This window comes from Acanthopagrus latus, chromosome 13, assembly GCF_904848185.1.
Source record: "Acanthopagrus latus isolate v.2019 chromosome 13, fAcaLat1.1, whole genome shotgun sequence".
Classification (NCBI taxonomy): Eukaryota; Metazoa; Chordata; class Actinopteri; order Spariformes; family Sparidae; genus Acanthopagrus; species Acanthopagrus latus.
In genome coordinates, this window is record NC_051051.1 from 28,074,314 (window position 1) to 28,088,477 (window position 14,164).

At 42.6% G+C, this 14,164-nt stretch overlaps 2 protein-coding genes across 2 annotated transcripts in view; one reads left to right on the forward strand and one right to left on the reverse strand.

Moving 5' to 3' along the window:
- vps37d (VPS37D subunit of ESCRT-I) overlaps positions 1-5,431 on the forward strand; it is a 24,661-nt gene extending 19,230 nt beyond the window's left edge. Inside the window, exon 4 of the mRNA XM_037120301.1 lies at positions 3,719-5,431. Within this exon, the coding sequence (XP_036976196.1) occupies positions 3,719-4,252 (534 nt within the window). The 3' untranslated portion in view covers positions 4,253-5,431. The remainder of the gene's footprint in view (positions 1-3,718) is intronic.
- A 5,010-nt stretch (positions 5,432-10,441) lies between these two features.
- LOC119031397 (ATP-sensitive inward rectifier potassium channel 1-like) lies at positions 10,442-13,266 on the reverse strand. The gene is made up of 2 exons (XM_037119833.1): positions 12,912-13,266; positions 10,442-11,875 (listed from the first exon to the last, which is right to left on the reverse strand). The coding sequence occupies exons 1-2, from the start codon at positions 12,926-12,928 to the stop codon at positions 10,744-10,746; spliced, it is 1,149 nt and encodes a 382-aa protein (XP_036975728.1). The 5' UTR covers positions 12,929-13,266; the 3' UTR covers positions 10,442-10,743.
- Between the last annotated feature and the right edge of the window lie 898 nt (positions 13,267-14,164).

The window sequence follows — 14,164 nt, forward strand, 5'->3', positions numbered from 1 at the left end:
GCCGTGTCTCTGTCCGCGCGGTAGAGATTGAAGCCTGCCAGCTGCAGCGCAGAGTCCGGAATTAGTCCGCACAGCCACGTCTCCGTGAAGCACAAAACCGCAGATGAATGAAAGTCCCTGTTTTTGCCCAACAGCAGTTGCAGTTCCTCCGTTTTGTTGGGCAGTGATCGCACGTTAGAGAGAAATATTCCCGGTAACGCTGTGCGTAGTCCGCGCTGGCGAAGACGCACGAGTGCACCGGCCCGTTTCCCTCTCCTCCGGCGTTTCGCTGTGTGAGCAAAGGTGAGCGCACCTTTGACCAGAATGTCCAAAATTTCCAGAGTTGGGAGGAGAAAACTGGGAAAAAGATCCTCTGGAGTTGAGCATACGTTGTGAAATGAATAGAAAATAGAGTCAAGACATTGACAAGGTTAGAAATAATGATTTGTATTTGAAATAAGATTTTACATCAAACTTTGCTCTCGTCAAAGAATCCTCCATTTGCAGCAATTACAGCATTGCAGACCTTTGGCATTCTAGCTGTTAATTTGTTGAGGTAATCTGGAGAAATTGCACCCCACACTTCCAGAAGCAGCTCCCACAAGTTGGATTGGTTGGATGGGCACTTCTTGCGTACCATACGGTCAAGCTGCTCCCACAACAGCTCAATGGGGTTCAGATCTGGTGACTGCGCTGGCCACTCCATCACCGATAGAATACGAGCTTCCTGCTTCTGCTCTAAATAGTTCTTGCACAATTTGGAGGTGTGTTTAGGGTCATTGTCCTGTTGTAGGATGAAATTGGCTCCAATCAAGCGCTGTCCACTGGGTATGGCATGGCGTTGCAAAATGGAGTGATAGCCTTCCTTATTCAGAATCCCTTTTACCCTGTACAAATCTCCCACCTTACCAGCACCAAAGCAACCCCAGACCATCACATTACATCCACCATGCTTAACAGATGGCGTCAGGCATTCTTCCAGCATCTTTTCATTTGTTCTGCGTCTCACAAACATTCTTCTTTGTGATCCAAACACCTCAAACTTAGATTCGTCCGTCCACAACACTTTTTTCCAGTCTTCCTCTGTCCAATGTCTGTGTTCTTTTGCCCATCTTAATCTTTTTCTTTTATTGGCCAGTCTCAGATATGGCTTTTTCTTTGCCACTCTGCCCTGAAGCCCAGAATCCCGCAGCCGCCTCTTCACTGTAGATGTTGACACTGGTGTTTTGCGGGTACTATTTAATGAAGATGCCAGTTGGGGACCTGTGAGGCGTCTGTTTCTCAAACTAGAGACTCTTATGAACTTATCTTCTTGCACAGTTGTGCAACACGGCCTCCCACTTCTTTTTCTACTCTGGTTAGAGCCTGTTTGTGCTGTCCTCTGAAGGGAGTAGTACACACCGTTGTAGGAAATCTTCAATTTCTTAGCAATTTCTCGCATGGAATAGCCTTCTTTTCGAAGAACAAGAATAGACTGTCGAGTTTCAGATGAAAGTTCTCTTTTTCTGGCCATTTTGAGCGTTTAATTGACCCCACAAATGTAATGCTCCAGAAACTCAATCTGCTCAAAGGAAGATCAGTTTTGTAGCTTCTGTAACGAGCTAAACTGTTTTCAGATGTGTGAACATGATTGCACAAGGGTTTTCTAATCATCAATTAGCCTTCTGAGCCAATGAGCAAACACATTTCACCATTAGAACACTGGAGTGATAGTGGCTGGAACTAGGCCTCTATACACCTATGTAGATATTGCACCAAAAACCAGACATTTGCAGCTAGAATAGTCATTTACCACATTAGCAATGTATAGAGTGTATTTCTTTAAAGTTAAGACTAGTTTAAAGTTATCTTCATTGAAAAGTACAGTGCTTTTCCTTCAAAAATAAGGACATTTCAATGTGACCCCAAACTTTTGAACGGTAGTGTATATATGTATATGTATGTATATATGTATATATATGTATATGTATATATGTGTGTGTATATATATATATATATATATATATATATATATATATATATATATATATATATATATATATATATATATATATATGTGTGTGTGTGTGTGTGTATATATGTGTATATATATACATATATACATACATATACACATGTGTGTATATATATGTGTGTGTATATATATATGTGTGTGTATATATATATGTGTGTATATATATATATATGTGTGTGTATATATATGTGTGTATATGTATATATGTGTGTATATGTATATATATATATCTCAATTTAGAGAATAATTTATAATTACAGCCGGTTGAAGACATATTCACTGATTCAGTCGCAACTATATGTTTCTCCTGGTGTCAGACAGAAAGCTTCCTGAGTTGCCTGAAGACAAAAAAGTGTCTTTATGAACACAGATTCCTCTTCAGGTACTGACATGAACATACATCTGATCAAAGACACTGAACGTTAGCTTGTGGTGTGAATCCCTGACAGGAGGCTCACAGTGGTTTAAATCAGCCTGCAGCCTCTAAACTGAGCAGCTTTGATTGAATCCGTTCAGATCTGAGCTGAACTAAGGCCACAGAGGCGTTACAGCTTCAGGTTTAACTCAGCTGCACCTTCCTGCAGATGGGGTCTGGTGTGTTCAGCGTCTGGTCTGATCAGGGTCTGGTGTGTTCAGGGTCTGGTGTGATCAGTACTGGTGTGTTCAGGGTCCGGTGTCTGTCTCCACCAACTGAACATCTCAACTGTGTCTCTCTGATGCTCATTAACATATTTAAAAAATTGTTACTGCAGAAGGAAGTATCCTGATTACTCAGGAAGTTCCAAAATTTCTGCTACAAAAAGCGCCCTGGGGGAGCATGCTGAGGGAACCCAGGGAGTGTAAACTGTATATAACAGCTTCCTCTTTAGTCACAGAAGGCTTTGAAGCCATCCCATAAATAACACTTCAGGGTCAGAGGTCATCTCACAGCCACTCTGACATCCTGTTAACACACACACAGGGAGAGAGAGAGGGAGTGAGACATCACGCAGCTTTAAAGCTCTGCCAAATACTCTAGTGTAAGTCACTCAGTGCGTTTACATGACACTCGAGAAAACCAAATTACTTGCTTGTATACACCTTAGTCTGACTAAAATTGGACAGGATCAGATTTCTCATAGTCAGATTAAAACACCCAGATTATTCGATTGATAGTCGCATTACTCCTGCATGTATACGTTCCAGTGGATCGGATTGGATTTTTGCGTTCTGTGCAGGCTCGAGATTTTTTTCCCAGAGCTGGAAGGAAGGACGACGACGGTGTCTTTCCTCCGAAATAACCGCAAGCAACCCTTGAATGCCGAGGCCACTGGTGACATAAAGAGGTCAGCTGGTGGTGTTTCTGTTACCTCTAGTTGAAATGGGTACAGCGCCACCTATCGTACCGGGGTATGACACGCTTCAGCCAGTAATTCGATTTCTCACTGGCATGCATACTCACACAATTGCAGTTATCTGATTGAGCGGCATAGTCGAACTATGGCTATAATCTGACTAAGCTGTGCGTGTAAACGCACTGACTAAGTCATAGCTGTTAGCCATTAGCCATTAGCTGTTAGTAGTGTGAAACAGTGAAATTCTGTGTTTGTTAAACTGCTCCCGAGTTCATGTATAAACTGATGAAATCCTTTTCATCCCGCTGTTGTTTGGATGGTCCCGGCAGTCCGACATCCCTCTGAATATCTTCCCATGTCATGTCATTTGTTTGTGTTCCCGTCTGAACAGGAGCTGCTGGAGAAGTTCATGGAGGGAAATGTGGGCCTGGAGGAGTTCCTGGAGTCCTTCCAAAGCTCCAGGAAGACATATCATATCCGCCGGGCTCAGGCCGAGAAGATGCTGGACGTCTCCCAGGCCAGGAGGCAGCTGGATAAATCCAGCAGAGCTGAGGAAAGTGAAGTCCCAGAGGAAAAGGCCGACTCGGATCAGAACCAGGAGCCTCAGAGGCCCAACAGCTTTGTGGCTCAGGGACCTCTCAGAGTGTTCCAGGTACGATATGGCCTAACGCCAGCCATCCTCCTCCCACATTACCCCCTGTCTCCCCCTGCCTCTGCCCCAGGATATCAGAGCAGTACCCCCCCACCAGAACCAGGTCAGACCCACATACTGAGCCCCAACAGCCCGCTGCCCGGACACGGCCATCCCGTAGGCCTCAGGGTCATCGGACAGTTACCAGGGGGCTGGCCAGCTAACGGGCGGCCGGTCAGGGTCCAGCAGCTATACAGGCCAAACCTTCAACAGCCTGAACCGCCGTACCGATAAGAACCAGGACACTGACCAGGATGAGGAGGAAGAGAAGAAGGAGGAGGAGGAGGAGAAGGAGGAGGATGAGATTCTGAGAGGTTCCCTAACATGGAGCCAAACAGAGGCTGTCACTATCATGCAAGCACAGACTGAGTCAGCAGACCACAGGCGTTTAATTCTGTTTCCATCCATGAACACAAACGTTACAGAGACAGAGACCACAGATCAGGACAGGATGGGCTCTGATAGGCCGACTCGTTAAGACTCATTAACTTATCAAACATTTTATCTCTCCTGATTCTGTTTCTGGTCTGTTTAAATCGACTGCATTGACTTTTGTCACAATGAAACGTGATGTGATGTGTTGTGATGCTTCCATGGATCCCTGAAGGTAAATCTGGGTCTAGGATCAGAGATGGAGCGTCAGCCATTCATATGAAAGCTGCTCAGCTGCTCATGAAGCCAGAAAAGTTTTACTCTGTTAGATCATGGCTTCCTGGTCATGCACCGACAGAGCGCACTCACTAGAGACTAAACATCCTGTTTAGCTCTCTGCTAACTGGAATTGGGGATTAAATGAGGTGCGGATCTTCTGGACTGTCCAGATATTATCGGACAGAATGGATCAAATCATCTACAGCTGCCTCTCTCACAGTGTTACAGACAGGAGAAAGTGTTTTTGGGTCTGTGTTTGTCGTGTGTGTGACCACTGAGTCAAGTGGCCTCAGAACCCAGCGCTGTTCCAGGAGACTCTCATTCATGACTGTCATAATGTTTCACTCAGGAGCAGCTGAGTCATTGTGACACCTGGTGGTTACATTCAGCATAACAGAAGTGATGTTTGGCTCAATATGAAACCAGTTCAGCATCGACCTGCCTTTTTAAAATCAAACTGTGTGTGCGGCCGTCTGGATGTGACGGTGTGGAGCAGCTAACAAAGCATGAATGTTAGCTCATTACTAGAATCATCAAACTCCATGGTTCAGATTCAGTAAGTGGATTTGATGATGCTTCTGAATTCATGTAGTGCTGATGAACCCATCCCTGAGAAGGACATGATAGTTTTTATTATTTTTAATGTTATTATTTTTTATACTGCACACAAAGCATCAGTAATAAAACAGGGTCTCCTTGTTAATTCATACAGACAGACTGAACGAATGATGCATTAATAAAACAGTTTCATATGAACTCTGATTGTTTCTTATCTTCATACTGGATCACTGCAGATAGAACAGAACCAGAGCAGATAGTGTTTATTAATAACCTGTCAGGATCATCTGCAGTGTCATGTCTGATCCCTTAAAGCCGTCTGCCTTCATGTGGAGCGCCACACATTTATTTATTCATGTAAATCCTGTTTTAAATGGCTGACTTCAAAGCCTGCTGTTTACCGTGTTAAATGAGGAGCAGTCACTGTTTTGTATTTCTGAGCTGCAGAGAGTTTAATCTGTGTGAGCCACCAAGGAGAGGAGCTTATTCATTTCAATAGAAGGAGCTTTAAGACGATTGAGACTTGTTCCTCTCTGCTCTTCCTCATTGTTCCTCCTCTGGGAGGTCGTTCCTGATGCTTCTGCTCATCAGTCACCATTTAAATGCATGTTTACTACATGAAAAAATCTTTTTCAGGCCAGTGCCCAGTTACATAAAGAAAAATGTCTAATTTAACCTGCATCATTTCCTGGAAATATTCTGAAATATAAGCGTGTAGAAGGGTATTTCTGTAATTTATTACAACCTGGAGCATCTTCTTAATTTCTGAAGACAAACTGCTGAGATCTGTGGAGAGTGGGTTAGAGTTGGTCTGTTGATCTGTGAATCAAGTGGCAGCATATCCAAAATCTCTCAGTAAAAAAAGTATCAGATTTTATGTCTTCAGTTTTGGTTTCCTCTTTGATGATCTGAGAGGTCAGATTGGACTCACACTTTGCCCAGGCACGTTTGACCCCCAAAGTCCAGTTTGTCTGACTAGTGTGAGCACTCGGTACTGTGCAGAAGCACCGTACACTTCCTCGGCCCTGGCACTGTGCTGTGGCACGGTGCAGGTGCTCGTGCAGGAGCACAAGTACATATAGTGTAGCTTATTACACGTCTTGCATAATCAAGAAATCCGGGAGTGTGAGAGGCCGTGTGTGATGAAAACCACACAAAACAAGTCAGTAAAGTCACATTGTCTATGTTGTTATGTGTTGTGCTGCGACCGCACTACAAAATGAAGACAGAAGTAGAAGAGCTAACGGCGCTCAGGCCCGGCTGCCACCGGAGCAGTGTGAGTGCAGGACAGCGGGGGAGGAGGGTCCAACTACAGGACAGGTGGATCCTGTTACAGGTGTGTGAACAGACACACTCTGACAATGAATCACATCAGATGTTCCTGTGTTGTTTTTCATTCTGTCTGTTGAATCCGAAACTACCAAAACTCCATCAGACACCCGGATTCATAAAAAGTTGTTCCTGAGCTTCTGTTAGTTGACGATCCGGAAAAGAAAATTGTTTCTATTTGTTTCAAATATCTGAGGCTGAAACACGTCACGTGATCTGAACGCAGTGTTGACTGGAGGTTGCAGGCGTTCCTTTAGATGATGATGATGATGATGATGTCGGAGCCGATCAGCACTGTGCTGACTGAAGATGAGCTAAAAATACCCATCAGCTCATTACTGTATGAACTGTATGTGACTGTCAGAATAAAAGCACAGATGAAAGATGGGAACATGAACAGAACCTCTGACCCGATAACACAGACAAGTCTCTGAACTGCAGCAGCTTCATAAACAAACTGTTCTGGATTATAGCAAAATGCTTCAGTTCTTTGTACTCAGTGATTTTCATGAGAAAGAGGAGCTTCCAGTCTGGTTCAGACCAAACAAAGACTGTGAGGAAGAGACAACAGTATGTAACACAACAGAATATTTAATGTGCAGGAAGCGTCTCATCTCTCATCTTCAACACATTTTGTCTCTTCAGGTGATTCTTTGAGTCTTTGTGCTGCTGAGCTCCATGATCTGAATACATTTACATTGAATATATTCTATATATTTATGCTGTGGAGCCTGAAGCAGTGTCATCAGCTCGCCACGCTGCTGCAGGTTAACAGAAACATGAAGGGTTTCATGATGAAACACTTGAAGCCCTTATCTTAATGGCAGCAAGTGTCAGACTGAAGGTCACAGCACACAATGATGACATCATCAAGTGACAGGGAGGTGAGCATTACCATGGAAACATCATCTGTCCTTTAATAAAAACTTATAATGTACTGATTTCAGGTCCATTTTTTGGAATCAAGACTGATGATTGATAAGATCATTATTGATACTCAAAATCATTTTAAATGTGTGTGTGTGTGTGTGTGTGTGTGTGTGTGTGTGTGTGTGTGTGTGTGTGTAGGGAAATTAGGGCTCTTTTTGAAAGCACAGCAGTAATTACAGAGCAGAAGTAGGTCCTAATTAAAACTAGCTCCATTAGCTTCGGTTATTAATTAATCAAGATTTGAGTGGTTGATTAAAAGCTGCCCAGGTGTTCAGCAGCTCCACCTGATGGAGAACGGTTGTTGATTCAGTCTGACTGTGTTAACATGACGTTTCCTCTCAGTCACAAACATCTTCACTTTTACTTCGTCTTCAATGTACTGTTCCATACCACAGGTACCACGGGTACATGTTGTACATGTAATACACACTGTGTGGTATTGTTAGTTCCACTGAAGGAGACGATGATTGAGTGTGTGCGTGTGTGTGTGTGTGTGTGTGTGTGTGTGTGTGTGTGTGTGTGTGTGTGTGTGTGTGTGTGTGTTGTTATGCAGATGTTCAGTTGACTCTGGTCTGTGAATCAGACTCTTCTTCGTGTCGCTGACTCACTGAGACTCTCTGCTACTTTAACACAGTCCAGCATGATTACCAGGTGTTGTCTAACTGCAGTGCATCATGGGAAAAGTTTGACACTCTTCAGACATCAGTGAGCATATTAAAGACTGTTTGCTGGCAGATCTGGGACAGTCTGAACACAGAGATGGTTTATCTCTGCTGCATTAATTGTTGATAATATATAATAATATTTGTATGTCAATGATGACAGGAGCTCTCTGGCGCCCTCTTGTGGTCACAGCTATTATCAGGAGAACAGACGAGACGTCACTGACTATTTTAACACTGCACACATAAGTATCATCAATATAAACTCAAAGTACTTAGATTAAAGTACTTATTGGACCAGATGGCTCTTTTCACAGTAATGTATTTTATATTAATGATTATTTATGTGTTCATTCTGCTGCAGAGCTAAATCTGCAATAACATGTTTAATTAGGCGATTTATATCCTCTGTTAATGATCACAATCAACGAAGTAACTAGAAACTAAAAGTAAACATATACATGTAATGGAGTAGAAACTACAGTTGTAGAAGTATAAGTATTATGAAAAGGGGTAAAGTAAGGTTCCTCAAAAATGTACACATGAACATTACTTGAGTAAATGTATTCAGTTACTTTCTACCACTGAAAGGTACAAATGCAACAATGTACAAATACTCTATCAGTAGTTCTGCATTCAAACTCTCAAGAACAAGTATAATTTTAACAAAATGTACTTATAAGTACTTAAGTATTAAAAGTAAAAATACCCTCCAGAGTTTTTATACATATTATTGTTTAGACTAGTTTGGACTGCAACAACAATCATTCACCATCAGTTAATCTTTCCATTATTTTCTGGATTCATTGATCAATAATTTGGTGTTTAAAATATCAGAAATATAAAACCATCAGGTCAACTTCTCAAACTTCTGCTTTTGTTTCAGAACTCCAAAATATTGAGTTTAAAATCATAAAAGACCAGAAAATATTCACATCTGAGAAGGTGAAATCAATCAAAGTAAACAAAACAATAAGTCATTATCAAATCTGGCAATATCAAATCTATAATTAATCAAATCTATAATTAATCAAACCTATAGCTGATTCCTTAATGTGATGTTTGGTTGGTTTAAACTATAAACATTGATCATCTTATATGTACATACATACATACAGACAGTATCAGCTAACAGCTAATAGTTAGCTCTCTGCTCAGCTACATTTACATCTGGCATTTATCAGACGCTGCTGAATTCATGCTAACATGTCACAATGTACCATAGTGTGTGTGTGTGTGTGTGTGTGTGTGTGTGTGTGTGTGTGTGTGTATGTGTGTGTGTGTGAGTGTGTGTGAATGTGTGTGCGTGTGTGAAATCTCTTAGAGCTTGTTTAACCCTCTTAGCTGATGAACAACAGAGTCTCTATAGGAGCTGAATGTAAACAAAAAACTGCTGACTCTCACTATGGAGGATTCAAATATGTAATATCTGATCGATCAATCTGATCAGTATCACCTCTTATCTAAGTCTAACTAAGTAATTAATTAACTAGGTGACTAATGTATCTTCTGTTGAAAGATAAATAATAATCAATAATAATAAAAATGTAGAGGAATATGTGGTTGAGAAAGAGGGCCAGAGGAAAATGACATCTCTGTCAGATTTCTGAGTCATTTTGGTTTATTTTGTTGCTTCATGATTTAATTCTGCTGCTGTTTCAGACCTGACCACGCCCACCTGACAGCCCCTCAGCCAATAGAATCACTTCACCATGTCGTCTCACCTATGTCCTGTTACCTCTTCAATTTGTTTGTTGTGTTTGTTTGTGGTCAGTTTGTTTGTGACACTGGACCGTACCATCTCTGAACCTTGACAGTTGACAGTTTTGTCTGTGATGCGTCCTCATGTCTGTGCTCGGCAGGTTCATGGAAGCAGAGGAAGTGTCTGTTGAAGAATGAACGAAGCTGATGTTCGTCTCATTGTTTGTCCCGATTGTTGCTGCATACGTCATCCAGCAGTGTAGTGACTGTACAAACTACCTCACATTTATACCAATGATGCTGATTCTTGTATTAAATTTTAAGAACATACAAACAAGTAAAGATCGAACAATGAATCAACGACTTGTGTAAAACATTTTATTAAAACTACAAATGTTATTTTCCCTGAGAACAAGTTTCAGTCTGATCAACAAACTGCCGACTGCTCACAAATAAAATCATGAATTAAAAATGTTCACAGTTTCCTAATAGACACAAAAAACATGACAAGCTCACAGTTAGTGTTTTAGTAAAATAAAGAGGAAACTGCTTCACCTCTTCTAGTTTTCATTAGAAACGGCTCAGGCTTTAATCTCCTCATGGAGTCCCCACTGTGCCTCCACAGTACGACTCCTTTCACTTCTACACTTCAGCCCCTCTTTGTCCCTCTGACACACATCCAGTCCTGAAGGTGCTCTGAATGTAACGAGCTGCTGATCAAGAGCTCATGTCTCATGTCTGAATTTTATCCACTCAGTTTAATAACTTTAATGTTTCTGCCTTTGGAGGTGAAACATTCTTCATCTAGCAGTGAAGCAGGAAGTGATGAACACTTTGACCCTGAGTCAATTGTCACCCTTTACTTTCACTCTGAGATCGAGTTTCTTTAACCGCTCACATTTTTGTGACGTCCACAGAGTCGTGGATGTCGATCACCTGGAAGCCCAGGTTGTCGATGCCCCCCTTCTCCTGGTTGTTGTGTTTCCTGTGGTCCGAGTCCGTCTCAAAGCAGTGGACGCAGTGTGGCGTGGTGACCCGAACACTTTTTGAAAAGTTTGAGAAATCCACATGGTACTTCCCCATCTTGGTGCGCGAGATGATGGGCAGGAAGCTGTATCCCCACTTGATCTCCTGAGGGACGTAGGAGGTTCGGACCTGACAGGCAGAACTTGTGGACTCGGCCATCCCGTCCAAAAAGACAACCAGCTCGAAGTCCTGCTGTGGCAGAGAGTCGGCTGACAGCTCATAGAACGGACTGGATGTGTTGATCACATGGTAGAGAGTCAGAGGACAAACGAAGAACAAGTTATCTTTGCCGGCGTCGACCGTGAAGTCAATGTCCACCTGGTCCAGGATGATGGTCTCTCCGTCTGCTGTGGTGGTTGTCCTCAGCAGCTTGCCATAGATCTGGCTGCCGATTAGTAAGGTCTTTCGAAGGTTGGCGACTCTAATGAGAAGACATAGACTTCCTTTCTTTAAGCAGATAACAGCAGTGTCGCTGAAGGTCACCGTCTTTGCTCGTTTTTTTGGTAAGGAGATCTTGGCCAGGATGACGCCACACATGAAGCAGTTGATGAAGACACCTATCAGAGACTGGACGATGATCAGAGCCACAGTGCCGGCACAGTGTCCGGTCAGAGCCCGGCCTCCGTACCCGATGGTGGTCTGGGTCTCCAGAGAGTAGAGGAAGGCCGTAGTGAGGCCATTTACGTTGTCGACACACTGGACGTGTCCGTCCGTGCGGTTCTGTCCCGTCAGGTCTCCGTTGCTTTTGGCAATCCAGTACCACAGCAGGCTGAAGATGAACCAGCTGCCGGCGAACGACGCCACAAACAGGAGCAGGACGAAGCGCCAGCGGATCTCCACAAAGGTGGTCCAGAAGTCCAGCAGGTACGCAAAGTGATTACTGTACTCGATGTTCCCAAACTCAATGTTGCAGCGGCCATCTTTAGTGACCAGACGAGATTTAAGTGTCCGGTGAGCAGCTGGCTGGAGGTGGCCCTGGAGCAGCTGGAACATCCTGGAGCTGGACACAACCAAAGAGCCGTTAGTGTTGATGTAGTTCACAACAGGAAGTCATCAGATTTCATGAAATCACACTGAAAGAGCTGAAACAGCTGGTTTCGCCTGAGACAAATCAATATGTACACCTTCAGTTATTATTGAATGATTCATCTTAACATGCACACACATACAATGTAATGTTTGCTGTGTTAAGTGTGACGACTTCCAGTCCAGTACACATCTGATTTCTGAAATGAGGCAGTTCTGTCTTCTGTTGTTTGTTACATTGTCAGCAGGATTACACAAAAACTAGTAAACAGATCTCCAACGAATATGGTTTGAGGACGATCGCAGTCCAGAATAGACCTCATTAACTTCTAGTGCTTATCCAGATGATGAGACAGATCCAGGAATTCTCTCTCTGTCTTTACCATCATGAGAAAGAAAGATGTTTTTACAAAGATTCATGGATGTGATGAAAAATATCAGGTTCTTTTATGCAGCTGGTGATTTTAGTTTAATGATATGTAATAATAATAATAATAATAATAATAATAATAATAATAATAATAATAATAATAATAATGAAAACAATAATAATAGTCATTATAGTAATAGTAATATGTGTGAGTGCTGGTACCAGTCAGTGCTGTTCAGTGTGCTGCAGCACGTGCTCACTGTGAGTCTTATATAAGTGCTGCTGATCTCACTTCAAACAGCTGTTTAATAAAAGAAATAAACTTTAAAAAATTAATCAAACATGAAGAATACAATAAAATAAAATGAGTGTTATTATGATAGTTGTTGTTAAGTCTGATGATCTGATGACTCAAACTCAACCTGCTGCTGTTCCACAGGTATTAAACCTGTTTCTCTCTGTTGTCGTCACTTGTTTGCACTTTGCTCTCATTGTCTTATTGAACTCAGTTTGAGAAGAACTGAGAAGTTTCCTGCCAGTAAAAACCGTTGAAGACCTGAACAGACGTCTGAAGACATGTTTAAACTGCTCCACACACTCCATCAATCATCAGCTGTGTATAAATAAAGTCTGGACCTACCTGCTCAGTGAGACCATCGGCCCAGAGTTTTCTCTTCAGACTCTTTTCTCCTGTGAGCGAGGGACCATGGAGGAAAGATTTTAATCCACAGTGAAATTTCTTAATCCCAGCCACATGCCACCATGTACACTGGCTTCATAGAGGCGGAGGAGGCAGAGCTCCATCCCTTCATCCCTGCAGCAGGACTGGACTCATGATGGTACAGTCTGAACTGTGACCATGGAAATGTTCAGGTCCTTTGTGCAGCAGAAGGTGGATATTGAAGTGGCCGTGGTGGCGGCTGTGGTGACGGAGGCTGTAGTGGTGGAGGCCGCTGCTGCATGCTGTTTTTGTTTTCAGCCGGAGAAATTTTGGATTTGAGGCGAGGCCTCACAAAGACTTCTGGTCCCCCTCCCCCTCCGACCTGCAGGCTGCCTCACATTAGCATCAGAATGGCGAGCTGCAGGGACAAAATGTCTCAAGTAACAGAGTAACTGTAACTTAAAATAACTATCTGTCTCCAAGCTGCACAGGACCACTGTCAGTAACTAAATTACAGTAAGTACCTGCAGTAACACAGCCAGGTGTGCAGGTGCACCTGTAAACACACAACAACACAACAGTCAGTTTAGAGCCGCAAACTCACTAAAGAGAACTGATCCTTAGTTTATCACTAAGGTGTTAGCATGTAGCATTATGCTAATGTAGCTCCCCCCAATTTGTTTGTATTGGTGCTGGACTCTGTGTGTGTGTGTGTGTGTGTGTGTGTGTGTGTGAGAGAGAGAGAGAGAGAGCGAGAGAGAGAGAGAGAGAGAGAGAGCAAGAGAGAGAGAGAGAGAGAGAGAGAGAGAGAGAGAGAGACCAATCAGAGGAGAGGGGCTTAAAGAGTCAGGCACGTGTGAAGCTGTTTTAACCCCAAATCAAAATATGAACCTGAAAATTATCATTGTGTCTTCTTTAATGTCGTGAAATAAGCTCATTTATTTTTTCTCTGAGTGTAGAAGTTGTGTCTGTTTGTTCACTCTCGGAGAGTATTTTATTTAGATGAGAAAATCAGAACAACTCCCATGTCTGTAAATATGTAGCTGTTGCCAACAGCATCTTAGCTTAGCTTCGCTGATAATGTTGTAACATTCCAGGAGTATGAGTGGATTTAAGACTTATTTCAACAGAAAGAATATCTAGCTTAACACCAACACTCACTTCACTTTTTTGGCCTTTGTATCTCTTTATTGATAGGACAGGTTAAGAGAAGACAGGAAAAAGGATGAGAG